At 46.1% G+C, this 25,672-nt stretch overlaps 1 protein-coding gene across 2 annotated transcripts in view; it reads right to left on the bottom strand.

Annotated features, from left to right (window-relative positions):
- The window catches only part of Dnah8 (dynein axonemal heavy chain 8), a 205,054-nt gene that overhangs the window by 129,581 nt on the left and 49,801 nt on the right, over positions 1–25,672 (bottom strand). Inside the window, exons 21-34 of one of the 2 annotated variants that reach the window (XM_021652387.2) lie at positions 23,615–23,617; positions 20,662–20,734; positions 19,474–19,669; positions 17,623–17,819; positions 16,691–16,817; positions 14,722–14,957; positions 12,840–12,944; positions 11,560–11,673; positions 10,631–10,693; positions 8,603–8,703; positions 6,680–6,817; positions 5,779–6,019; positions 3,572–3,771; positions 2,048–2,201 (exon numbers count right to left, since the gene is read on the bottom strand). In XM_021652387.2, coding sequence (XP_021508062.2) covers positions 2,048–2,201; positions 3,572–3,771; positions 5,779–6,019; positions 6,680–6,817; positions 8,603–8,703; positions 10,631–10,693; positions 11,560–11,673; positions 12,840–12,944; positions 14,722–14,957; positions 16,691–16,817; positions 17,623–17,819; positions 19,474–19,669; positions 20,662–20,734; positions 23,615–23,617 — 1,948 coding nt within the window. The remainder of the gene's footprint in view (positions 1–2,047; positions 2,202–3,571; positions 3,772–5,778; positions 6,020–6,679; positions 6,818–8,602; positions 8,704–10,630; positions 10,694–11,559; positions 11,674–12,839; positions 12,945–14,721; positions 14,958–16,690; positions 16,818–17,622; positions 17,820–19,473; positions 19,670–20,661; positions 20,735–23,614; positions 23,618–25,672) is intronic. The other variant, XM_060369207.1, reaches the window with a different exon arrangement.

The following is a 25,672-nucleotide window of genomic DNA, read 5'->3' as shown; positions in this document are numbered from 1 at the left end:
AAAACAAAAAGTGTTGCAGAGAGAAATGAGCCATTTTCATGCTTTTTATCCTTGATTTATAATCTGTATAAACCCTGTCCATAAACAAGCAAATTTAGGACAAGCAGGCTTAGAGTTGCATTAGATAGAGGGAAAAAAAAAAAAAAAAAAAAGGCAGCTAAGCATGGTGGCGCATGGTATGATCTCAGAACTCTGGGAGCTAAAGGCAGCTCTGTGAGTTCAAGGCCAGCCTGGTCTACAAAGTGAGTCCAAGACAGCCAGGGCTACTCAGAGAAATCCTGTCTGGAAAAACCAAAATGATGATGATGATGATGATGATGATGATGATGAAAAATAAATAAATAAATAAATAAATAAAAGAGTAAACTATCTTATCTGCCATTGAATGCTTTTTTTTTTTTTTTTTTTTTTTTTGACATGGTCTCATGAAGCCCACAGCTGACCTTGAACTCACTATGTACCCAGGGTGACCCTGGACATTTTCCCTCCTGCCTTTATCTCCTCCAAGCCCAGGATTGCCGGCGGGTATCACAACACACCATTTGTGTGCAGCTGGGACCGAACCCAGAGCTTTGTGAGTGTTAGACTATACTGAGAGCCGCATCCTCAGCCTACTGAAAAGCTTCTGAACACACCTGCTTCAAGCGTGTCAATGCCCAGTTCTGAAACTGTTTCTTTCTCCCGCACTGTATATTCCTGGCCTGCTAGGAGTGGGTGTACTAATAGTTAACATAACCGAACGGAGATTAATTTTATTTGTGGTGACTCTATTTGTAGACCAGCCTGGCCTCAAACTCATAGAGATCCTCCTGCTTCCGCCTCTGCTGGGATCAAAGGCATGTACCGCCGCCATGAGGGGCTTAATTTTAATACCATTCTCAGAGGATCAGTGCAAAATGAATGACGACAATTTGGTGGTACTCAATTTGATGTATGCTAACCTACTCAGTCTCATGACATCACCATCTGGAATTGTGGATCTTCTTCTTTCTACTGGTGTATCTCAGAGATCGGTGCCCTGTATGTCTGTGTTCCATTAAAACCTTATTTAAAATTGTTTTTAAATTTAACTATGTGTACATAGAGTGTTGCCCATGAGTGCCTGTGGAAGCAAGAAATGGGCATAGGATCCCCTGGAGCTAGAGTAACAGCCAGTTGTGGGTAACTAATGTGGGTGCTGGGAATTGAACTCAGGTCTTCTACAAGAGCATCGTGACTCTTAACAGCTGAGCCATCTCTCAAACCTAAAACTTTACTTTTAAAGTAAGTGTCCGGGCCACAGTTTTCCAACCCTGACGTGTTTTATCAAGACTTGACATGGTTCATCAAGACGTGGATTGGAGAGATGGCTCAGCAGGTAAAGACGCCTGACACCAAACAGGACGGTATGAGTTCAATCTCCCAGACCCACAAGGTAGAGAGAGAGAATTGGCTCACACAGACCATCTCCATATGTATACGGCATGGCATCCGTGCAGGCACGCACACACATATGCACACATGAACACAAAAATAAATGGAAAAAAATAATTAAGACCTGACCATATATCTTTGCGGAGATTGTCACAAAGACACAGATGGCACCAAATATTTGTTTTAATGGCAACAGGGATTGGATCAGTGGTTTCATGGATGCTAGGCAAGCACCATCTCCCACTGAGCTATATCTCCAGCCCTCTATTTATTTATTTGTCTATTATTTTTTATTTATTTTTATTTTATGTACATTGGCATTCTGTCTGCATGTATCTCTGTGTGAAGGTGTTCTGGGAGTTACAGACAGTTGTAAGCTGCTGTGTGGGTGCTGGGAACTGAACCCTGGGTCCTCTGCAAGAACAGTCAGTGCTCCTAACCACTGAGCCATCTCTCCAGCTCCCCCATCCCTCTTTTTAATTTTCATTCTGGGAGGGGGTCTCTCACAGTAGCCCAGGAAGGCCTTAAACTTAAAATTCCCCTGCCTCAGACTCCCGAGTAGTGGAGATCACAGAACTGCACCACCAGGCCAAGCTCACCAATGGTATAAATGACTGTAAAGCCCTATGTTTACCTGAGGCAGCTGTTTGGCAATGTCCCCGCCTACAAAGACGGCTTCGAGATAGACCCACAGGTTCTGTACCACCAGCCACTCTTCAATGATATCCGAAGACGTGGTCAGTTTATACACCCAATTCTGGATATTTTTTTTAAACGGAGCATTGTATCTAAAAGTGAAGAAGAGGAAACACGTTTCTGACTATGGCCAGCACCAGGTGCAATTTGCTGACACATCTGGACTACTCAGATCTCCCAGAATGAGAAACTTCTCAAATAAGCATGTACTCTCTCTAGGCCCTGCTGGGAACTGACCTCCAAATGAACTCTCCTCCCGGAGAACTGTGAAAACATTGAGTATATTTTACCAGGTTATGTACAAGTAAGTATAAGAGTCAAGGCTTCAAATCCAACACTCTCTCCTCTGACCTCTTTAGGCACCTGCATCCATGTGACATACACCTAAATATACACAGGTGCATGCATGCACACAGACACACACACACAATCATTAAGAACCTACTACAATTAGCTAGGAGGGATTGAGACTACACATTCTCAAATCAAAGGTCCAAATCTCACGGCTGATGTCCTTCTCCAGGTCAGCCTACAGCCTGTTTTCAAGAGCCTGTCGTCTGGGAAAGTCCGGATAGGAAGTCTGCAGCGACCCCTGGGAATCACCAGCCCATGAAGTCTAGGAGCCAATGACCTTGCTATGGTAACCTTTGCTAGGCGTACTCAGGTTCAAACAGTGGGCCTTTACCGCAACAAATCCAGCCCACAATTGCCCAGACCCAGGATCTCTACAGGTTACACATATCTAAATGGAGGCTAGAGCTTATGCTAGATGCCGGTCATTTGCCAGGGATCCTGTGGTCATCCTGTGGACAGTGATCTCCATGGGTGATGGAGCTGTGATGGGAGAGAGGACAGTCGAGAAGTACTGGGGCTATGGAGATGATGCAGCAGTTCAAAACACTGGCTACTCTTCTAGGACCCACGATCAGTTGCCAGCACCCACATCAGAAGGTTTGAAACCACCTAAAACTCCAGTTCAGGGGATCCAAAGGCCACTTCAGGAGTCCACTGTGGGCACCTGTAAACATGTGGCATACACATACAGACTGATGTACATGTGCACATAATTGAAAAAAAAATAATGAAATACCATGATCTGCTATGGGGGTTGAGTTTACAAATGCTCTCACCAGGTGACAGCTAGAACGAGGAGTGACAGGTTAGAGCAGACAGAAGAGGCCACCCAGGTGGGGAGGAGCACAGCATTAGTTAAGTCACCAGTCCTGAGGCTAGCAAGTATGAGAGCCTCCACCCTGGAAAAATAGGGGAGACAATTCCTCTGAAGAGAGATGGAGGGGTCATGATTCTTAGGGAAAACAGACGGCGTGTACAGATGCAGACAGGAGCTTGAGCGGCTGGGCAGAATCTGATCAAATGCCCCCACTATAAAATTCGGCTTCGCCTAGTAGTTTAACATGCTAAAACACCAAACTCAAATCTCACCCGTGGATTATAAAATTACCTGTTGCTTAGCAAGGAACTTAAGACCATCAAGCTGTCCTCCATCAAAGTGATAATTTCTCCAGACTCGGTTCCTTTGAGCAGGAGCTCGCCTTTTCCCTTAAACGGCGCAAAACTCAGGTTTTGGTTGGTCCAGTTCTCAACCACCTGAGCCAACTTGGCTTCAATGTCCTTCTCCTTGCTGGCGGAGATGCAGATATCCTTCCGGGGAAGAGGAGAGAACAGGTCATGGCACTCTCAGCTGAAAATTGTGTGCACCATAAAGTGACAGCACAAGCAGCAGGGAAGGGACCAGAGTCACCTTGCTCCGAGAGCTGACTTGGCAGCCGAGGAAGCCAAGGTTCCCCTGCTGCACGGCCACACCAGAACCAATTAAAAACTCTAGAGAAGGCCAACACACACACATATATAGCTTCACTCACATTAAAACTCACTACATATAGATAGATAGATAGATAGATAGATAGATAGATAGATAGATAGAGATATATCTATATATAGATATATATATATATATGGGGATAGACTGACGGCTCTAAAATGACTGTGTTTCAAATATTCATTTTATATTTTATTTTGTTTTGTTTTTGTTTTTCAAGACAGGATTTCTCTGTGTAGCCCTGGCTGCGCTTGAACTCACTCTATAGACCAGGCTGGCCTCAAACTCAGAGATTCACCTGCCTCTGCCTCCCGAGTGCTGGGATTAAAGGTGTTTGCCACCACTGTGTGGCTGAACATTTTGTCATAACATCAGTATATACCTGATTAACTCCTAGCCACCCTCCTTTTCACCGGAGTACTTCAGAAGCCCTTTACACCATAAATCTACATGACTAACGCTGTCATCCAAATTCTTCACAACTGTCTTATTCTCACTAGCCGGAGCATTCGCCCACAACTGCAATCTGGCCGGCTCTATATCTCTTAACATGTTATCTATCACTTGCATGCACTAGCCATGTGAGCATGGCACATTCTCTTATTTTACTGTCAGCTAGTCCTCAGCAAACATACTATTTATATAAGTCATTTGAGAGAGCAAATAAAAGTTCAAACTCCTTTCTCGAAAACTATAGAGAGCAAAACAACTCTTAAGGATCAAAAAAAAAAAAAATCAAGGCAGGGTATGATGGCATACTTGGGAGACAGAAGCAAGAAGATCTGTGAGTTTGAGGCCAACCTGCTCTACATAGCAAGCTCCAAAACAGCCAGAGCTATACAGTGAGACTCCATCTCAAAACACACACACACAAGCAAAATTCACTGGGCCTATGACTCCAGCTCCTGGGAGTGTGATATTCTCTTCTGTCTTGTGTGAGCAACTGCAATCTTGTGCACATTGATAATGTTCACATGACACACACACACACACACACACACACACACACACACACATAAAAATAAAATAAATCTTAAAAAAAAAAAATTCAAAAATCTGTGTAAGCCATGCAGGAAGGGAAGCGGGCACAGGCTCTCTTCTTAGGCTGAAGCGGAAATGAAGTAAATGGTGAAGCAGAAGATAGAAGAGTAACCACTGCGGGCAAGAAAGGCGCTGACACCAGAATACAGAGTGATGGAAGACAGGAGCCCTAGTGTCACGCTGCAGAGCAAGTGACCATTCCTCACAGTGGCCTTGTATATTTAATGAAGAACCATAAATGGGAGGCTCAAAGACCGCAGACATAAGGAAATGAAAAAGAGATAGACAGTCTGGCACAAGGGCTGGAGAAATGACTCAGCAGTTCCAGAGGACCCAGATTCAATTCCCAGTACCCACATGGCAGCTCACAACTGTCTGTAACTCCAAGATCTAAGACCCTCACACAGACATACATGCAGGCTAAATACCAACGCACATAAAATAAAAATAAATAATTTTTAAAAAAAGAGGTAGATAAAAATGTGAACTGCCCTGATCTGACCATGACACATTCTTTACATGTATTGGATTCCCCACTCTGTGTCCCACAGATATGTGCAATTATGTGTAGAGTGAAAATCGAAAATAAATGTCAGAGCTGGAGAGATGGATCAGTGGTTCCCGTCACCCACGCCAGGCAACTCAGGAATCTGCTGCCCTCTTCTGGCCTCTGAAGGCACTTGCGCTTATGTGCACGTACCCACACACAGCTGCTCACACACAGACCGGTAATGAAAGATCAAACGTCTACTTGTGATATTCCTTCATGGCCTCGTTCTCTCACATACCTCAATGTCGTCCTTGTTCTTAAGGAGCGGCGCTTCCATGATATTTCTCAGACAAAAGGAATCGGATTCCACATCGAACGGGGTGCCCGTGAGCTCTGAGATGCGGTCCCAGTGCCTCTGCTTCATCGCTTTGTTGGTCATCATTTCCAGCAGAGGGCATGACTCGCTGAAGTCGTCGATTCTTTTTTTCAGATCCAGAAAAGCCTGCCAGTCTTTCAGTCCTTTGGGAAGTTTTCGACATCTTTCAGGAAGAAAAAGGAAAGAAGATTCTCATCTGTGAGGCTGTTCTCGTCCGGTTGGTTTGGTTGGTTTGGTTTCCGTTTGGGTTTTTAAGAAAGTGGTGTTTGTTTCTTTGAATAAAGCGTTATGAACAGATGGCAATGAAATAGTTTTTCATTTCATTTTATTTTGTGTATGACTATTTGCTTGCATGTGTGTCTCTGTATTATTTATGTACCTGGTATCCAAGGAAGCCAGAAGAGGGTAGTGGAAGATGGTTGTGAGGTACCATGTGAGTGCTAGGCATAGAACGCAGGTCCTTTGGAAGAATATCTAGTGCTTTTAATTGCTGAGCCATCTCTCCAGCCCCTAAAATGCCTTTTTTTTTTTTTTTTAAGATATATATATCTTAATTGGCGGGAGAGTTGTGTACCTGTATGCGGGTATATGCACCATGTGCGTGCAGTACCCAGGGAGGCCAGAAGATGGTGCCCTGGAATTAGAGTTACAAGTGGCTTACAGCCACCTGATGTGGTTGTGGGGAACTGAACTTGGGTCCTCCGAAAGAGGAAGAAGCACTCTGAACCACTGAGCCGTCTCTCTAGCGCCAGATGGTGAATGGTCTTAGGGAGTCTTGTGAGATAAACGCTGTAGGGGAACCAGCTGGTGTGGCTGCGCTCACCTGTTCTGGAACTCCTGCAGTTCTGCGTTGATCTTTTCAATGTCAACATCTCCCCAGAGTATTTCATAGTAGCCACTGATGCTACCCATGACGGTGTCGTACAGTCCGTACAGCTTCTGAAGCAAGTTGAGCTCTTTTCTGAGGAACAAAACAATGACGTGAGCAATGAAGACGCAGACAGCAACAGGGGTTTCCAATGCCAAGTCTTTCCTAAGCTCCATCAATAAGGTTGAGGCCTACAACACCCTTGAGTTAACAAATGCATCACTTGCATTAACAAATAGCTCCATTATTTTGTAAAGGACAAATCTGGACTCTTTTCTAAACCTAAAACACACTATATTGTTAGTTCCCTTTGTGGTTTTTGTTGTTGTTTGTTTTTGTTTCTTTCTTGGATACTGGGTTTCACTCTACCTCTGGCTGGCCTGGAACTCATTATGTAAACCAGGTTGAATTCACAGAGATGCCCCTGCCCTCTGTGTCCAAAGTGCTGGCATTAAAAGTATGTGCCATTGCACTCAGCTTTAGTTATCCTACTTTTCAATTTTTTTTTAAATCATTTTTCTTTTCCATGGTCCTAAGAATTATTTCATTTTTTTTCCTCAGAGGTTATTTCAAGTAATGTTAAATGTGGGCAAAATAAGAGGTTGATAGAATGGTGACATCACTACTTTATCATCTTTCTGGTGACATGCTGTGTGTCAAGAAAATATAAAAACAGCTCTCTGAAGACACCATTTCTGGGCCTTTCACTTATTTAATTTTCACTTAACAGAGCCAAGAATTCAGAAATGCTTATTGTCTCCCTAAAACAATATAAAAACAAACTGACCCATTCATTAAACTCAATAATTTACAATGAAAGATAGATGTCAGGGGCCAACAAGATGGCTCAGCCTTATACAGCCTGATTCAATAAGCCACACATGAGAATCAGACACCAGCAATTCTAACAAAACTGGTGAGCAGGTTACATCCAGTTATTAGTGTTTTAGAAGGCAAATAAAATCATCGACTCTAAATGACTGGCCGAATCATTCATCTATCTTCTGATGAAAGCCAATAGCCAAGACTCTGAAAGCATTGTTGCAATGCTCATCCCCACATGCTAGGAATCAGACCAGGGCCTCATACACGCTAGGCAAGCACCCCTACCATTGAGCTATGACCCAGCCTTAATGCTGCCCTTGACAAAACATATAGTTAAAATCCTATTGAATGTATCTGTTAAATTCCAGATAATGTTGCTTAAAATCAAGCAAGTTACTTAACCATCAATTTCAATACAAGCCGTCCCTCCCCTATGAGGCACAGCGCCCTTAACATAAATGGAGTCAGAAGGGAACTCAAAACTGTGATACTTCAGATTCACTAATGCTGTTCAAAATTAGAAAAAAAAAGAAAAGTAAGTTGTAAAATAATTTTATGCAAGCCCAGAATTAATTTCTACCTTCTCCAGAAACCTTCTTTGGTTGCTTTTCCATGGTGGTAATAAGATACTCTGACAAGAGACCCCCCAGGAAGGTTTTAGCTCGAAGTCTGAGGTCACAGTCCTTCACAGAGAGGAAGCTGAGGCAGCGGGTCACAGCCTCCATGGTCAAGAATAAAGGGACTAACGCTGGTGCTCAATTTGCCTTCTCCCTTTTATGCAGTTTAGGACCCGAGCCTGGGGGATGATTCCACCCACAGTGAGAGGGTCCTCCTGCCTCAGTGACCTTGACAGCTCCCCATGGGCCATGGCCTGGCTCCATGGGATTCTAGACCTCTTCAAGTTGACGAGCCACCATGGAGACCATGCATCTAACAAGCCAGACAGAGCAGGTAAAAGGGGAACATTTAGGGACGCCCAAAGCCATGTTCTTTCCTGTATATGGGCAGTATTTACTAATTCACTTGGAGTTCTTACACATTTTCAGAACTTACCTGATTTTATGTAAAGCCTCATAGTCTGTCACAGGTAATCCGAAAAGTTGTTCCCCGGATGAGTACGTAACAAATTTCCTCCAAAGATCATCAAAATTGGCCTATAACAAAGATTTTAAAGTTTTACTGACGTAGAATTAATTCAGATCCCATTAAAGTACAATTCACTGTAATTGAGAGAAAGGGCAATACACGTGAAATAGGATGTGTGGAGCAAATTTGTTCTTATCCGAGTCATAGGAGGAATGCTAAACACTCAGGAAAGCTAGCTTCCCAACATTCTCCATGCACCTATTTTATATTAAGTCAATTCTTTAATGAACCAAGTGGTCTCCAGAAATGCTATACTTCAAATCCCTGTCTGCACATTTGAAAGTAGTAAAATGGTATTTTTAAAAAAAAATTCCATAATTTAGGCTTTTTCACTACTTTAGAAATCTCTCTCCCCCACAGGAGGAAAGCATTGGCGATGAGAACCAACTTGTTTTCTTTGAATGCAATGAAGAGTCTATAAAGTGAGAGGTGCAATTGCAACGCCAGGGGCAACCCACACCTTTTCCCTCAGTAGATTTTACCTTATTTTTATGTACGTGTGTGTGTGTGTGTGCGTGTGTGTGTGTGTGTGTGTGTGTGCCTGTGCATATGTACACATGTGTGTGGTGCCCGTGGAGGACAGGAGAAGGTGTCGGATTCCCCCAGAGCTGGAGTTACAGGTGGTTGTTACCATATGGGTGCTGGAGACCAAGCTCAGGTCCTCTGCAAACTCACTAAGAGGTCTTAAGTGCTGAGCTGTCATATGCAGTTGTTATTTTCTAATTAAAAATTTAATAATTTATATTGGATTGCTAAACTATGAACCATGTTCAAAGCATGGGCACAGCAGTGGTGGCCAACCAAGCACAGCACGAGCACTTGATGGAAGTCCCTTTTCTGCAGTTACGCTCTCCAAGGGTGAACATCTCCTTAAATGTCCCTGCTTACCCCTCACTGTTGAGCCTGTACACACACTCAAGCCTCCTTCCCCTGCCTGGTGCTAATTATTCCTCCACAGTGCAGCTGAGACGCCTCTTCTTCCAAAGAGCCTTCTCCGCTTGACCCAGAAATGCCCATCTGAGCTGGGAGACCCACACCCCTGCTTCCAAGCTTCAAATTCCCATAACTAGATCCCAGTGCTTGCCCCGTAGCTTCAGAACCACGTCCCCCAGCTTGCTGTGTCCCTGTGTGGTGTTAGCAGCTTAGAGATAACAACTACCTCCTGACTGAATTCCCAGTGACAAAACCACAAAGCAAGTATCTGATTTTTTTCAGATTTATTTTTATTGTTTGTGTATGAGCTTTTGTCTACATGTATGTTTGTGTACTGTGTGTGTGTGTGCAGTGCCTGAAGATGCCACAAGAGGGCACTGGACCCCCTGGAACTGGAATCACAGATGCTTTTGAGTTACCATGTGGGTGCTGGGAACCAAACGCAGGTCCCCTGCAGGAGCAGCAAGTGCCCTTAACCACCGAGCCATCTCTCCAGCTGTCATCTCTCTTTAATTACTGAGAGGGCAGGAGGGACAGGAAATGCAAAAATATTCTACAGCCACTGCACGAAGTGGGGCTTTTTAAAGGGGAGAACAGACACAGGGTGCGGAATTCCTTAGGGCTCAGTCGGGGTGGGCGATCTAGGGAGCACTCCATGAATTTACACAACAGTCATCCAAACAGATGTGTTATTTTTCTCAGGATGTTCTCAGCATGTTGAGTATAAAGAAAGAAAATGTCGATGACACCAAAGAGTGACAGCAAGGTTGTCCTATGGCCTCCAAACATATGTGCACATGTGCCCACACACACACAGGGGCATCCACACACATGCACACACATGATCACACGTGTGTGCACATATAAGAGCAGAATGCAACTAATATTTGTATGTATTTTAAACATTAGTTTTTCTATTCTAAGATTTTTTTTTAATTTCCTCTAAAGTCATTTTTTAAAATAGTACGTTGTCAATGTGACAGAAAGAACAATGGTTTTTACCTGGAATATCTGCAGCCTGTTGCTAGCTTCTTGGGGTGGGATATTTGGAACCATGGGTCCTTCCTGTAAGTAATAATATTATCTCCATTCCAACTTTTAATCAACATACGTGTCAGATTAACGGTTCTATCTAGAACTCCCTTTACTTTTTTTCATTCATTAATTAATTAATTTCTTTATTTTACATCCTGGTAGGAATTTCCCCCTCCACCTCTCCTCCCAGTCCGTCCCGCTCACCTCCCTCCCATCCCCCCATGTCCCTTCCATTTCTTCTCAGAGAAGAGGAGATCTCCCATGGGTATCAACTCTCCCTTGGCATATCAAGGAAGACTGGGCGCATCTTTGTCTATTGAGGCCGGATAAGGCAAAAGCAATTTAAATCTTCTTTAAAAATAAAATAAAATAAAGGGATGCATAATTAACAGACATTGTGTATGCCTTTATTTTTTTTTAAAGATTTAAATTGCTTTTACGTGTGTGTGTATGTGTCTATGTGTACCTGTATGTGTGTCCCTATGGATGTATGTATACATGAGTGCAGGTACCCTCAGAGGCCAGAAGGGGGCATGAGATCCCTTTTAGCTGGAGTGATGGGCACTATGAGCTGCTAGCATAGGGGCTCAGTATCCAAACTCCACTCCTCATGATCGAGCAGCGAGTGTTCCTAGCTGCTGAGCCACCTTCCCAGCCCTTCTATCAGAGTTTCTCTAAGAATTCTATCCCCAGACAGGATAAAACCCCTCTGCTCCTGCCACAGCCCTCTAGATGGCTGCTTATTTTAACAGTCAAATCTGCTTTCTTTCTCTACAACATGTGCTCAAAGGAATAAGCCTTCGTGGGCGGCGGGAAACGCACAGACTTGGTCGTGCGTACACAATCCGCCTGCTTCCTTGGCCACGCCCCCTTCGGTCCACACACGCTTAGATTACCAACTCGTAGGACTCCGTGAAGTTGACGACGTCCTCACGAAAGATCTCCACTGACTCCAGCAGGTTGCCTTTAAACTTGGGTTGCACTTGGACAAGCTCGTCTTGGACGGAAACCTAGAATCAAAAAGAATATTCAGCACGAGGGTCTGAGTGATGTGTGAGAAAATGAAAGCTGTAACTCTCCTCTAGCAACCCTGCCGGGCTATAGACCCTGGGGATAAAGATGTCTCCGCTCACCTGTTATAGTATACACGAATGACCGGACACACTTACGGGGACACCCTGAAGCCCTTCTCTGCTGTGTTACTGACACGCCACAGATTAAAAATTAACTCAAAATGCTTCAGAGGCCTAAATGTGAAGGCTAAAATTATAAAACTATTCCAGGAAAATGTAGGTGTGAATCTGGATAGCCGGGTTGGTCGAGGATTTGCTGCGTATGGTATAAAAATACAGACAGCAAAAGAAAACGCTTTGATTAAAACACACTGCTTCACTTCAGAAGGGGTACCTGGGAATGTAAAAAGATGGGAGCTGGGGACAAAGCTCAGTGGGCATGAACAAAGGCCTGAGTTTGATTGTTCCCAGCACTGCCAATCAGTCAACCGATCAATGAAGAAAGACTATACACAGAACAAGAGAGAAAACACCTACAAATCAAACATGAGAAAAGGAACCCAGAATATATTAAGAACTCATAAAACAGCAATAAGAAGGAAAAGCTCAATTTTCAAAAAACAAGCAGAAGTTTTACATGTACTTTCCTCTGGTGACACACAAATGGCCAATAAGAGGGTCGCAGGAATGGATGATTAATATCATTAGCAACTGAAAAATATGAAGTGCCTGGGGCGCTGTGGGTGAGCCTTGAAAACATGAGTTAAAGATTCCTCATGTAGGCCCACACACCTTATGATTCCGTCTACACTAAATATTCAAGAAAAAGATAAATCCACACATGTGGAAACTGCCCCCGGGGTCAGGGTAAGGGTGAGAATACGGAGTGTCTGCTAACAGGCACAGGGTTGCTATAGGGGATGATGAATGTGTTCTAGAAAGAGGCCATGATGGTTTTTACACATTTTTGTGGATATACTGAAAAAAAAAAGAAAAGAAAAACACAACTGCTGAGTTGCCTATTTCAAAATGGCTGCTCTTCTGGTACGCAGGTCATATATCAATAAAATTATTATAAGTAAAGGACAGTTTTCAAAAGTTCAAAATGCATTTGTCCTAGAAGCCGTGGCTTAACAGAAAGATGGAATTGTGTGTGTGCTTACGGCTTTGCTCTGCAGTTTGTTGAATGAGTATCTCAAAGTGTCCACGCCTTCCGACTCCTCTTTCGTTACTTCCACTTCAAATCTGTTCAGAATGCCGTAGGCTTCCTGCAAAGTAGCGGCAGTGTTCAGAGACGTCTCGGGGAAGGTGCCCACCAGGAGCTAAGAACACCACGTCCTCGAGGGGATTGGGGAATCCACGTCTACTGGAGTGGTTTCCAAAACTTAGAGCTGCGGCTGTGCCTCAGCAGCCCCCACAATGCCTCGGAAATCCGCACTTCACCGGCACCATCTGGGAATGTAGGCGCACCACACTGAGAGACTCGAACTCAGAAAACATCCTTGGAGCTATTTTCAGTCTCTCCTCCTTGCTCTTGGGGCAACGCCTATGGGATGGTGTCTTACGCATTCAGACAGGGCTAGCCGCATAAGGAGCAGAGAGAAACGATGGGGTGTTTGTATAGGCAGGAGTCAGAGAATGGATTATCGGCTGGGATTTACCAAGAGAACGCTTGCTCAAGAAGAAAGCGTATAATTTATTAAACGGTACTAAGATCTTTAAGGTAGTAAAAATGTGAAGATCGTTAGCTACCAAAGAGAGCAAAACTCTAAACGGGCTCAGAGAGCACACAGTAGTGCCAAACACTGGGTACTCTCATAGTTTGGGTGAGAAATGTCCTCCCTAGGCTAAGGAAGGAGAAAATCCTTTGTCCCCAGTTGGCGACACTGTTCAGGAAAGTTCAGAACATATATAGTCTTGCTGCAGGAAGGATGGCATTTGGGGAGGGTCTGGTAGCTTGAAGCTTCCCCTCTTTCCAGTGTGCTCTCTCTGCTTCGTGCTTGTGTCCAAAGACGTGAACTTGTGGCTGCCTGCTCCTAGCACCCTGCCTTTTGCTTGCTGCCCTGCCGCCATGATAAGACTCTTATCCCTCTGGAACAGTGAGCAAAAACAAGCTCTTCCACAGCTGCTTTCGGCCATGGTGTTTAGCCTCAGCAGCAGAATGGTAACTAACACAGGTACCAAGAGCAGGCAGCGACAGGACCAATTCCTCAGACACTGTAAACTACAAGGGAGTGTGCTGTCTGCGGAGAACATGGGACACGTGGCAAGAGTGACTCCCACGATCACTAAGAGCCAAAACCATATACCCCCACTATGGTTGATCATAAGATACTTGTGACAGATGGAATAACGACATCCCCAGTGGTCTCGAGGACCAGGATAATAAACGTGTGTGCTCGGAAGCCACTAAGTTTGTTTTTAAACCACTGAGAATCTACACTCTGTGTAACCTACCATTTTGTACTGGGGAGAAGGTTACAGTACTTTTCCCTCACACCCTCGTTTGCTCACCTAAGCTCTGGCCGGCGGCTACTGCCCACAGGCTCTTGTTATTCTCCTGCCCATCTAATGTGTATGCTTGTAAGTAAGACCAACAACTGGTCTTTGGGAAGCTAGATATGATTGGAGAACCTGCCTAACAAAGTAGAATTAATATGAGAACCCTCGGCAGGCAATACCTCCCGTAAAATGTTGGTGTCCATACCCAATGTCTAGCCTGTTAAAATACGTTAATATTCCTCTGTATCTGGTTTGTGTTGAAGTCTTTGGAATTCCACCAAAGACAGCAACCTCAAGCTAGGTGTGATGGTGTACACCTTTAACCCTGGAACTCAAGAGGCTCTAAATTGGAGACCTGGTCTACAGAGAAACCCTATCTCAAAAAACCAACACTCCCCTCAAACCACCCCCTCAAAAAAAAAAAAAAAAAAAAAACTATTCCATCTACTAGATGAAGAACTGTATTACAGAATCACTTTTTAAAAGCTTGCATCTAATTTTAAAAGGCATTTCAAGAAAGCAAAACGTGAAATCATTTCTCACTTCAATCGGCCCCAAAGTCATGTCCATCTGGATTTCATTATCCCGGATGCAGGACAGGGCTTCCATGGCAAATCTGACGTCGTCCAAGTCGCGGATGGGTCTGGACAACTTTTTCAGGTACTCGTTGATAAACGCTATCATGTCTGACATCTTCTTCTTATATTCTTCATTCAGATAGCGACAGAGCAGCATCTTCCACGCCTTGGCCTCGATGGATAAGGCTAGTTTCATCGGCTCTGGGGAGGACAAGGAAGATGAAAACAGAGCTCTGAAAGTGTGCTCCGTGCGCTGGGAATCTCAGCATCTTAGCTGCCCTGCCCCATTCAGCAGTCAGGGACTGCAAGTGGCCGCTGGTCACCTGAAGCGTGACTAGCCTCTTAGATGTGCTGGAAAGTTGCTACATTTCCAAGGGTGCTCCTGCTTCCATGAAGCAGATCTGGAGACCAATGTGACAGCCTATGGGGGAACAGGTTTTTTGTTTTCTGGTTTGTTATATATATATATATGACAGAGTTTCTTTGTATAGCCCTGACTGCCCTGGAACTCGCTCTGTAGACTAGACTGGGCTGGAACTCTGAGATCTGAATGCCTCAGCCTCCAGAGCTCCAGAGCTTGCGCCACCACCTCCCAGCCTGGGGGAGAATTTGTAAATGAATAGTGTTGCTATCTAAACCCAGCCCCTGCTCTGGACACCCTATCCCATACTTATCCCCCATCCCCCGACTCACCCCTCCACCCCTAGCTCCCTCTAGGGAAGCCTCTTTCCCTGGAATGAAATGCACTGTTCCTACCAGCAAACCAGGGTCCTAGCTTGCCTGCTGTTGCACTCCCTCCCTGTCTTGCTCACTCGTTAGCATATTTACATAATGTGACTCTAGCCTGACTGACCATCCCAGCTCAATGCAGACTTGTAACAATCTGAAGAGTCCTCTCTTCAAAAACTCGGGTGAGAGACGAGGGAGAACTGAGAGTAACTGGAAAGCAGAAAGCCCAGAGGGAAGAAGAAATGAGACATAGCGAGAAAAGGCGTCCTCCGTCCTTGGTCCTATCATCCTGAAGGTCCAGCGGTGTCGTGGATTTTGCGGTATGCATTTTTCATTTCAGTCTTTAAAGACTTCTTTTGTTTTTAAAGTATGTATATGTGTATGTGGGCAGGGGCATGTCCACAAGAGAATGGTGGCCACAGAGGCTGGAAGGAAACACTGGACCCGGTAGATCTACAGTCATCTGCCATGGGTTCTTGGGAACCCACACCCTCTTAACCAGTAAACCGTGTCCCCGACGCCACAGCTTTATATTTTAACTAGCACAAACTGGGTGTGGAGGCTCATGTCTGTAATCCCCACATTCAGACAACAGAGGCAGGAGGGTCAGGAGTTCAAGGTCATCTTAAGCTAGATAGTCATTCTGGGGCTGGCCTAGGACTACTTAGCATTTACAATACTATACCAAAGCTGCTTGCTGAGTCAAATACCGTTTCATGGGCCCTACCCTGATGCTCTTTCCATCCAAAGGAAGATGCCCTTACCTTGTGAAAACAGAGATACCACTTTATGTAACTCCTAGTCTTTAGACAAGACTACAAGAGTCACAATCTCTACGGGGTAGCCACTTCCCCTCTTCCTGACACCACCGACTCACCACCTGTGAGTCTCTAGTGACCAGATTTCCAGGTTCCCAGCTTTCTCACGTAGGGAAGTGAGTTTGCACCGAAGCAGGTATGGATAACCGCGTGTCCCGGCCCCCACCCTTTCCCCTGTCTCCCGCCTTGGAATCAGAGAGCCGGCTGCAGCCTGTGCTGTGAAAACTCCCCCACAGGCCCCGATTCCTCCTCAGAGGCCCCACCATGCTGTCACCTGCCTGTCTGTGGCATTAAAAACTCTTCCAGTAACCCCTTTCCCCCAACAATCCATCTCAGCGGCCCCCTTGAGCCCACATCAGGGACCTGCTGGTAACACTGCTGAATTACCCGTGTGCAGCTCCAGGGCTCCCACGACAATGATGGGCTTCAGCTCGTCGATCTCTTGCTCAAACGTGGCATAGTGGAGAATTTCTGACCTGATCTCAGTCAGGGACGGGTTGTTGGCCAAAAACTCCTGTCAGGTAAGGCAACCGTTAATACTTCCTTCGGGACTCAGGAGTCTAACGTTCACACTTACGAACATCACACTGGAAAATGGCCCTTGCTCTATGGCAGGATTCTCACACGGGGAGGTGGGACCCTAAGGCTCTCGGCTCAGTCCTAGGGCCTGGTCAGTCTGGGTTCAGAAGCTCCCTATGTCTCTGCTGCTCTTGGCTACCCTCTGTGCTCAGCGCGGCCAGCTTGCAAAAGTCCGTCACAACTGGGCTCGCTGACTGCCGACCTTCCCTCATAGAGGGGGCAGGAAGGGTCATTGGACCCCCACCAAGCACCCAGCCACTCTTCCTAGCCGACTGAACGCAAGTCTGTCCTGACTGCCCAATGTCTGGGGATGTGTGGGAGGGGCTAGAGTACAGAAGCTGGAGGGGCCTAAAAGAAGGGCGGGGGGGGGGTACAGAGGAGCTCCATCTACATGGCCCGTGGGGAAGATCTCACCCGTGCTGGGTACAGACCTTACCGTGCAGCTTTTAGGGTCACCCATGCTCTGTAAGTAAATAAACTCATTGGTTCCCCAAGGGGGCACTTTGGCTTGTCCAGTTCCACCACAGCTTCCTTGCTGACAATTGCCTCAGGGTATCAGTGTGAGAATAACTAGTTGCTAGTTGCTTGGCATTTGTGGGTTCTTAACCTCTGCTCAGAGTCGCTCTCATTACCCCCATCTACACACACACACACACACACACACACACACACACACACACAACTCCCTCAAGGAGAACCAAAACAGACAACAAAACAAAACAGTCGGCGGAGACCCACACCTTCACTTTCACATCCCGGTCTTCCGTCCAGAGAGTCTTGTACTTCTGAAAGTCCTGCAGGGCCTCGTTGGCCGCTTTCCGGAGGGAATTCACGGAGGAGGAGAGGAGGAGGACCAGCTTGGAGATGTCCTTGTGCTCCGCCACACCAGGGTAGAAGTTCTTCAGCTTCCTGGCCGGGATGGTTTCCTCTAAAGCCCCTGAAAGCAGATGTTGCCAACGTAGATAGCATCTGTGCTTCGCCTGAAGCTGCTACCAACCGTGAGGTGGGGCTCGGAGTTTGGTCTGGTTACACGTGTAATTTATTCACTTGACAGCCAAGGAAACGAGGGGGGGGGCGAGTCGGTGCTCTCTTTCCACCGGGCAGTTGCCAAGAGCAGAGGTCAGGCTGTCAAACTTGGTGGCAAGCATTTTCACCCACGAAGACATCTATCAGCCCCAAATTATTTATTTGTTTGTTTGTTTATTTATTTATTTATGTCTGTACATATACGGCATGTCCTCAGGCATGCCATATTGTGGGAGTCAGCAGTCAGCTGTGGGAGTCAGTCCTCTCCTTCCGCCACATGGACTCTGTAAAACTCCTTTCCCCTACTGAGCTGCCTTGCTGCCCTCCTGTCCCCAGGCCCCTGCTTTCTTTTTGAGACAGGATATCCTATACTACCCAGGTTGGCCTTGACTTTGCTATGTATTGGACAAGGTCCCTGAACTCATCCCATCCTCCCCCCCCCGTGTGTGCAAGGATGACCTGCATTCGCCACCACCATTGGCTCCACTGACCATTGCTTGGCCCATGCAGCACTTAAAAAAAAAGAGAGAGAGAGACAGTGTTTGACAATTGAAAAGCTTTCACATGAAATTACAGACTCCCAGTTTCTCCTTTGAAATGGCGTAACGTGGGACTAGGGGCCTCCTGTTCCTGCTCAGCTGACTGGAGCCTGCGGTGCTTACCCAGTTGCCTTGTAATCCTATTTGCTCCAGTTACTAAATTAGGTTGAAGCAACATAAAATACAAGGTGCTGGCTTAATTTGATTGGCTGGCTGGCTGCTGCTGTGGCATGCTTCGGTAGGTCAGTGTTTTGTTGTTCCCAAGAACTTCACTGTATAAAAAAACTACATTTGATGCTGGAGAGAGAGCTCTGCAGTTTAGAGCGAGCTGTGCTCCATTCCAGGCACCCATGCACGATGGCTCACAACTGTTTAAAACTCCAGACTTGGCGCCCTCTTCTGATCAGGCACCTGTGAGTGCACAGACATGCAGGGAAAACACCTGTACACACCAAGTGAGTCTACATAAAATTTTAAGGCCGTATTTGCTTTTTCATTCATGGTTTGAGACATTTGTTAGCAACCTGGGGCTATTACCCATCATGCATCTGTGAAAAGCACATAGCATGCTGAGAGGAGGGTCAGCGCTATTTATTTTCACCCTCTGCCTTTCATAATTACTACAAAACAGTGATAAAGCCACAAATCTTCGTCCTTCTGTGACCAAAAACTAGAAAGAGATGGTTGTATGTTGTGTTTTAGATGAAAGAGCGGGGAGCAACAGTTTTAACAATGGGAACTTCAGTAAACAAACACATCAAACACATACATACATACATACATATATGGCTGGAGAGATGGCTCAGAGGTTAAGAGCAATTGCTGCTCTCACAGAGGACCCAGGTTCTTTTCCCAACATCCATATCAGGAGGCAACCACCTGTAACTCCAGCTCCAGGGTGTCACAGGTGCCCTCTACTGGCCTCTGTGAGCACCTGCACATGCACACGCACACACATTTTGGGTTAATTTTTTTCTTTTCTATCCCTGAATCGGGCATCTAACTTGGGTGTCTCAATTCTCTTACTATCGTCCTTCTTCGGTGATTTTCCCGCGATTGGGTGGTTCTGGTCGGTGGCAGTGCGAGAGGAATTGTTAGTAACGGACTTGAGTCTTCGGACCTGCTGCTGGCCCCAGTGTGCCACTCCTCTGCTGACCTCCAGGGTAAACTGGATCATTCGGTTGATGGCCTGCTGTATGTCATCCAGGCTAGGGACCATCACCTGTGGGAAGCAGTGGGGCTGTGTGGAATTCTACCAGCACCGACAGCCCTCCCCAACTCCCCACAAGCAGTCAGAGTTTGTGGCGGGCTGCTATGAGGTGAAGGTTGTGCCAGGAGGTGCCGCAGACATCCTGCACCCTAGAGATTTCCCAGTTCTGCCCGATGCTGCTGGCCCAAAGGTCAAGGAATCCACGTCGGTGGATTGGCAGAAAGAAGCTGGGGCTGCCCCTACAAAAACTCAAGAGCTTCACAATGCTGAGGGCAGACTCCTGACATCCGTGCTTCGATATTTAACGGAGTGCACCATGATGCTGGGTTTGGGACAGGAATTGAGGCTCCTACAGTGATTTTATCTTAATGTCTAAAGAAAAAAAAAAGCAAGGTGATTCCTATTTGCTAATGGAGGGCCAACTAAATCTTCATCCCCTATGCCAGCTCAGAATACACCAGGAGCTATTCGGAAGTAGGGTGTGTGTGTGTGCATGTGTGCATGGGTGTGTGTTGCTGGAGATCAACTCCCTATATAGCAAGTAAATGAGCTACACCTCAGCTCAAAAGTTTTCATAACAGATATAAATGATGACACTTATTTTTCATTCAAGAATAGGGAAAGTAAAAAAATGAAAGGACATGCTCACAGATAAAGAAGGTGTACCTCTTGCATAAGTCCTAAACTGGGAACACAACCTCCTGTAAGTCCAGCTTCAGGGAATCCGATGCTCTCTTCTGGCCTCCATGAGTACTGCACTCATGTACACACACACACACACACACACATATATACAAAGAATTAACAAACTTTTAAAGTAAAACAAAACCACATAGAATCAAGGCCTTCCTGTGAATGAAAGTTCAGGTCTCATACAGAATTTTCTTACTCATTTACTTATTTTTGCAACACCGGGGACCCAAAGTCTCACATTCCAAGCATTCACCTATGCTGTTGCATCTTAGAAACACATTAACAAAACAATCCATGCAAACGAGACTCACCACATTAGGGATTGCAAGGTGCACTTCGGTTTTTATGAAGGAGATGATATCCTCTGACCGTTTCCGCCCTTGGCTAGAATGAACAGACAGTTTAACTGGTGAATGTTAACTGAAACTCCAGTTTCTGACACCGTAAGTTTCCATCCTAAAGGTAGAGACCATCTTTAATCCTGGAAAAGCAGATACCCCCAAAACCAAAGCTCCAGGGAATATCTAAAAGAGGAAGCAAGAAGAAAATAAAGAGCTGAGGGGGGATGGGAGGAGGAGGGAGTGCGGTGATGCACTATCTTCTGGCTTGACATGACCGTTGCATTCGTCAGGTGCTGCGCCTACAGCTACCTGCACCAGACCTGCAGGAGACCTCAAGGTGACAAGATCAGTCAACGTGAAGCGTGTGGCACTGATAAGACTCACAGGTAACCAACAGAGGGGAGAGACGGGACAAAAAGAGGACATAAAGGGAAGAGGGTGTGCTGGGATTGCCTGGGGAGAGGGGGGAGGGGGGGTGAGAGATGATCAATGTGCATTGTTTACATGTATGAAAAAGCTGTCATACAATCAATAAAAGATACTGGGGGGGGTTGGTTTTAGTTTTGGTTTTGGAGAGGACTTTCTTGGTTGTTTGTTTTTGGTTTTTGTATTTTGAGACTGGGTTTCTCTGTGTAATAGAGCCCTGGCTGTCCTGGAACTTGCCTTGTAAACCAGGCTGGCCTCAAACCCACAAAGCTCCGACTGCCTCTGCTACCTGAAGTGTTGGGATTAATAGTGTGCACTACCACCATCCAGCCAAGATATTGTATTTTTAAAAGTCTATTTTAAAATACCAAATTACACCAAAAGAATGCATTTATCATAGAACCGTAAGTTGCACAGAACCAAAAGAAAAACAATTTGATATTCTCAAAATAAAATATTAACCACATACATTTCCTAGTGTTTGAGTGCTGGCTTCCTCTCGGTAATAACTAATCATTAATGAATGGCAATCTTTTGAGAGACAAGAAGTTAGACAGACTCCCTGGTAGGCAGACAGACAGGGGGAAAGGCCATGGCTATGTAATAAAGGTGGCAAATCTCCAAGATGGCTGGTGTCTTCCTCACGCTCCTTACTTGAGACAAAAGCCAGGCAGCTTAAAACAAAGGCCTTGTAGATGGCTCCCACTGGCAGGTCCCCTGCTGACTGGCTGGCTCAACAAGTTCAAGGCTGGACCAGGACATGAAACACAACAGTTCTGGGCCAATCAATTAACCTATCTTTCTTTAAACTGAGTAAGTCTAAATTAGAGGAAGATAATTCCACAGAGGCTTTGAAAGCCCACACCCATGAGAAGGAACTGGATTTGCTGGCTTCCTGAGCCCTCTTCTGCTTGGCAGAGGGTCTCTCTTCCTCTGTGTGCCAGCTGTGTGTGGGCACCTTACAATTCAACTTCTGATTCGTCTGCGGTACTTGAGATTTCTCTGCTGTTCCTGTTGCAATAGAGATTTTTCCTGCCTTTTCTTTAATTAGCAGAGAAAGGGAACCTGATTAAGACCCCCTAGATCAGTGGTTCTTGTTAGGTCCCTAACCTGCTGCAGGGTGTGGCTGGCATACTCTACCCTCTACCTACGGGTGGGGCTTCCCCTCTCCCAGAGGCCTGCACTATATAATCTGGACATTTTGGTTCCTCCTGGCTTTTTGGACCTTGCCCTTTTCTCTCTCTTCTGTCCCCTTCTCCCTGCCTTTTTCTTTCCCCAGCACCCCCTCACCTCTACTCTCTTCCTCTTCTCTCCTCTTTCTCTCTGCACTTGTGCTCTTGCCCTCTCTCTCCTCCCCCTCCCATGCTGCTCCCAATAAATCTGCACTTATATAATATAGCTTCATCTGACCATTAGCTCATTCCACTATAATCAATCAGTTCTCACCCTACCTAATGCTGTGAATCTTTAATACAGTTCTTCATGTTGTACAGGCGACCCCCAGCCATAAAATTATTTTCTCGCTTCATAACTGTAATGTTGCTACTGCTATGAATCGTAATGTAATTATCTGATATGCAGGATATCAGATTTTTTACCCCCAAGGTGAGGTCTCAACTCACAAGTGGAAAATCATTGTCCTAGACTGTTCTCTGGCTTATAACAATGAAGGCTATCACCAACAAACAACATACTTTATAGTACATGGTATTTGTTTACTTTTGTATTACTGGGGTTAAAATGAGGCCTTCGTGTATGCTAGGAAAATACCCTGCTACTGAGCTATGTCTTCATGTTCTTTCTACTTTGAGACATGGTCTCACTAACTTGCCCAGGGCTGCACTTGAACTTATTGTAGCCCAGGCTGACCTTGAACCTGTGATTCTCCTGCCTTAAACCTAAAACCTTCCAGGTACCTGGAATGACAGGCTGGTGCCACTAGACCCGGGCTCCTATGCTTTTTAATAGATACTTCAACTTGGTTGGACAGGGAAGAAATAGATTGTTATGGTCCGTTTTTGGAATGAGGTGTGCTGAAAGTCCATCAAGTTGCTGAGGAGCAGAAGGCCCCTCCCCAGGCTGGCAGTTGGAGCAGCTCATCTCTGGAAGTCTAAAAGCTGGACAGTTGCAAAGGAGCTTGCAATCAGAAAAGGGGCAGACCTGAGCCAAAACACTGTTTATAAGCTACAGCTCTATATCCTGCACCGATAGGATGGTGAATTTGGGACAGGGACAGGTCCTGGCTTTCAGGAAAACAAGACAGGAAATTTTACAATCAGGGGGCTTTAAAAGCCAATGTCTTGGGCCAAACCAACACGCCAGCCCATTTTTGCCTTTCTATGCCAGCTTCCGTTTCTGCAGAAGGTCTGTATTAAGAGCTCCTTTGTTTCCACTTGTCTCATGAGTTCCTTATTACCTTGTTTCCAACTGGCAGGAGATCCCAGTCAAAGCCTTCCAGAAACTGCGTTTTAATACGATGTCACTCATGTACAGACACAGACTCGCGGGCACACACACAGAGATGAGAATTAGACTGACCAGAGACCTCCGAGTCAACACCCTGGACAAAATTATTTGAAAAATGCTCTCCCAGAATGATTATTTGAAAAATGGAGACTCTCCATTCTCTTTCTCCTTGGGAAAGAAAGAAATGCTGTCACTAAGGCAGAAATGCCCATCCTTGTCTGAGTGCCAGCAGAGAAGCAGGAGCCAAGAGGAAGTTAAAAACATCAGCTCAACAGCAAGCAGAGAAGCCGGGTTTTGATCCCTCAGTCCCATTCTTTCAAGGGGGAGCAGAGCAGGCAAAGAGAAGTGCCCTAGCTCAGGCTCTGTGCAATCCAATAAAACAGGAGGGAGCTGAGACCCAAGGGGCTCAATCTGAGAACTAGAGAAAGCTCCCCAAACACAGGCCACTGCTCAAACCAAAAGAAGCATCCGATAACCAAAGGGTCAAGAGAGCGGCCACACCCCCGGCTCCCACCTCCCTCCCTGCTGGCCCCGGGCTCAGGCTGCATCCCCCCATCCTCACAGGGCTGCAAGAAGAAACACTCCCCCACCCCCACCACCAAGCTCACCCACACCCCTCCCCTGCACCCTTCCGACATGTAGGTCTTGATTCCTCTTCAGAGCCCCAACCATGCTGTCTTTGGTGCTGGGGTCTGGAGGGCTCAAATCCCCATCGGGGCTGTCATCTGTCATAATGAACTCTTCCCACCAACAACCTGTCTCGGCGTCTCCTCGAACCTGAGAGCATTCAATGGCATGCTCGCCTGGTGTGTACAAAGCCTAGGGTGTGACCCCCAACAAGTGGTGCATGCGTGCGTGCCTGTGACTTCGGCACCTGGGAAGCACAGTTGGGACAAGCAGAAGTTAAGGGTCACCCTTAATTACGGGGTAGCTAACCTTGGTCGTCAGCTTGACTACATCTGCAGCCAACTAAAACACAAGCAGGCGGACACCCCTGTGAGGGATTTTGCTCGACTGGACTGTTTCAAGCAGGGAGGCCGACCCCGAATCCCAAAAGCGCCTTCTGGTGCCAGCCCACAGGAAAAGGACTCGGACAGGAAACTCTGCCTTCTGCCTACCTCTCACTCCTGCGGGCAAGCTCATCTACCCTGCTGCAGCACCCTCCACTCGCTGATATCAACACCAGCTTCCTCAGGACTCCAACACACAGGGAAGACCAGCAGCTCTCCAGGGATCTTCGGCATCAGATTGGATTGCAGAGGCGTGCAGCCTCTTGGCCTGAACGCCTGCTGGATTCTCGGCCTTTCCAGTGTGAGACAGCCATGACTGGACTACCTGGATGGCTGTGAGCCAATCTAACATGTCCTCTCTAATACCTACGTGCGCACATACGTATGGAAACACTATCTATGTCGCTGTAAGTCGGGGGAGCTCCGCCAGCCTGCCTCTCAGCACCTCAGCTTACATTATCACCCACCACCGGGTGCAGCGCATTTCCACGGACCCTGCAAGGCTGCGTAGCAACTCACACCGGGCCTCCCCACCCCCAGCCACCCCAGGCGGCTCCCTCTGTCTTCTGTTTGTTCTCTTCGTCTCTCCGTCTGTCTATCTCTATCTTTCTCTCATGCCCCTTCTCTGAGGCGGCCTTTTGTTCTCTCCCCTTTCCCAATAAACTCTCTTGCCCTAGACTTGTTGCACGGCATGATCTCTTATCGGCGCATCTTGGTTCTCAACCTACCAAGGCCCTCAACCTTTTCACTGCTTTATCCTAACATATATATATATATGTATATATATACATATATATATATGTATATATAAAAACATTCATATTATCAGTTCTGTTCCTTTAGGAAATACTAGTATAAGCCAGACGCAGTGGTGCATGCCTGAAGTCTCAGCAATCTGGGAGGCAGAGGCAGGCAGATCTTTGTGAGTTCAAGGCCAACATGGTCTACAAAGCAAGTCCAGGACAGCCAAGGCTACACAGAGAAACCATGAAGAAAGAAAGAAAGAAAGAAAGAAAGAAAGAAAGAAAGAAAGAAAGAGAGAGAGAGAGAGAGAGAGAGAGAGGAAGGAAGGAAGGAAG

Source organism: Meriones unguiculatus, chromosome 16, assembly GCF_030254825.1.
Source record: "Meriones unguiculatus strain TT.TT164.6M chromosome 16, Bangor_MerUng_6.1, whole genome shotgun sequence".
Classification (NCBI taxonomy): Eukaryota; Metazoa; Chordata; class Mammalia; order Rodentia; family Muridae; genus Meriones; species Meriones unguiculatus.
This window is presented reverse-complemented; position numbering and strand designations above follow the sequence as displayed.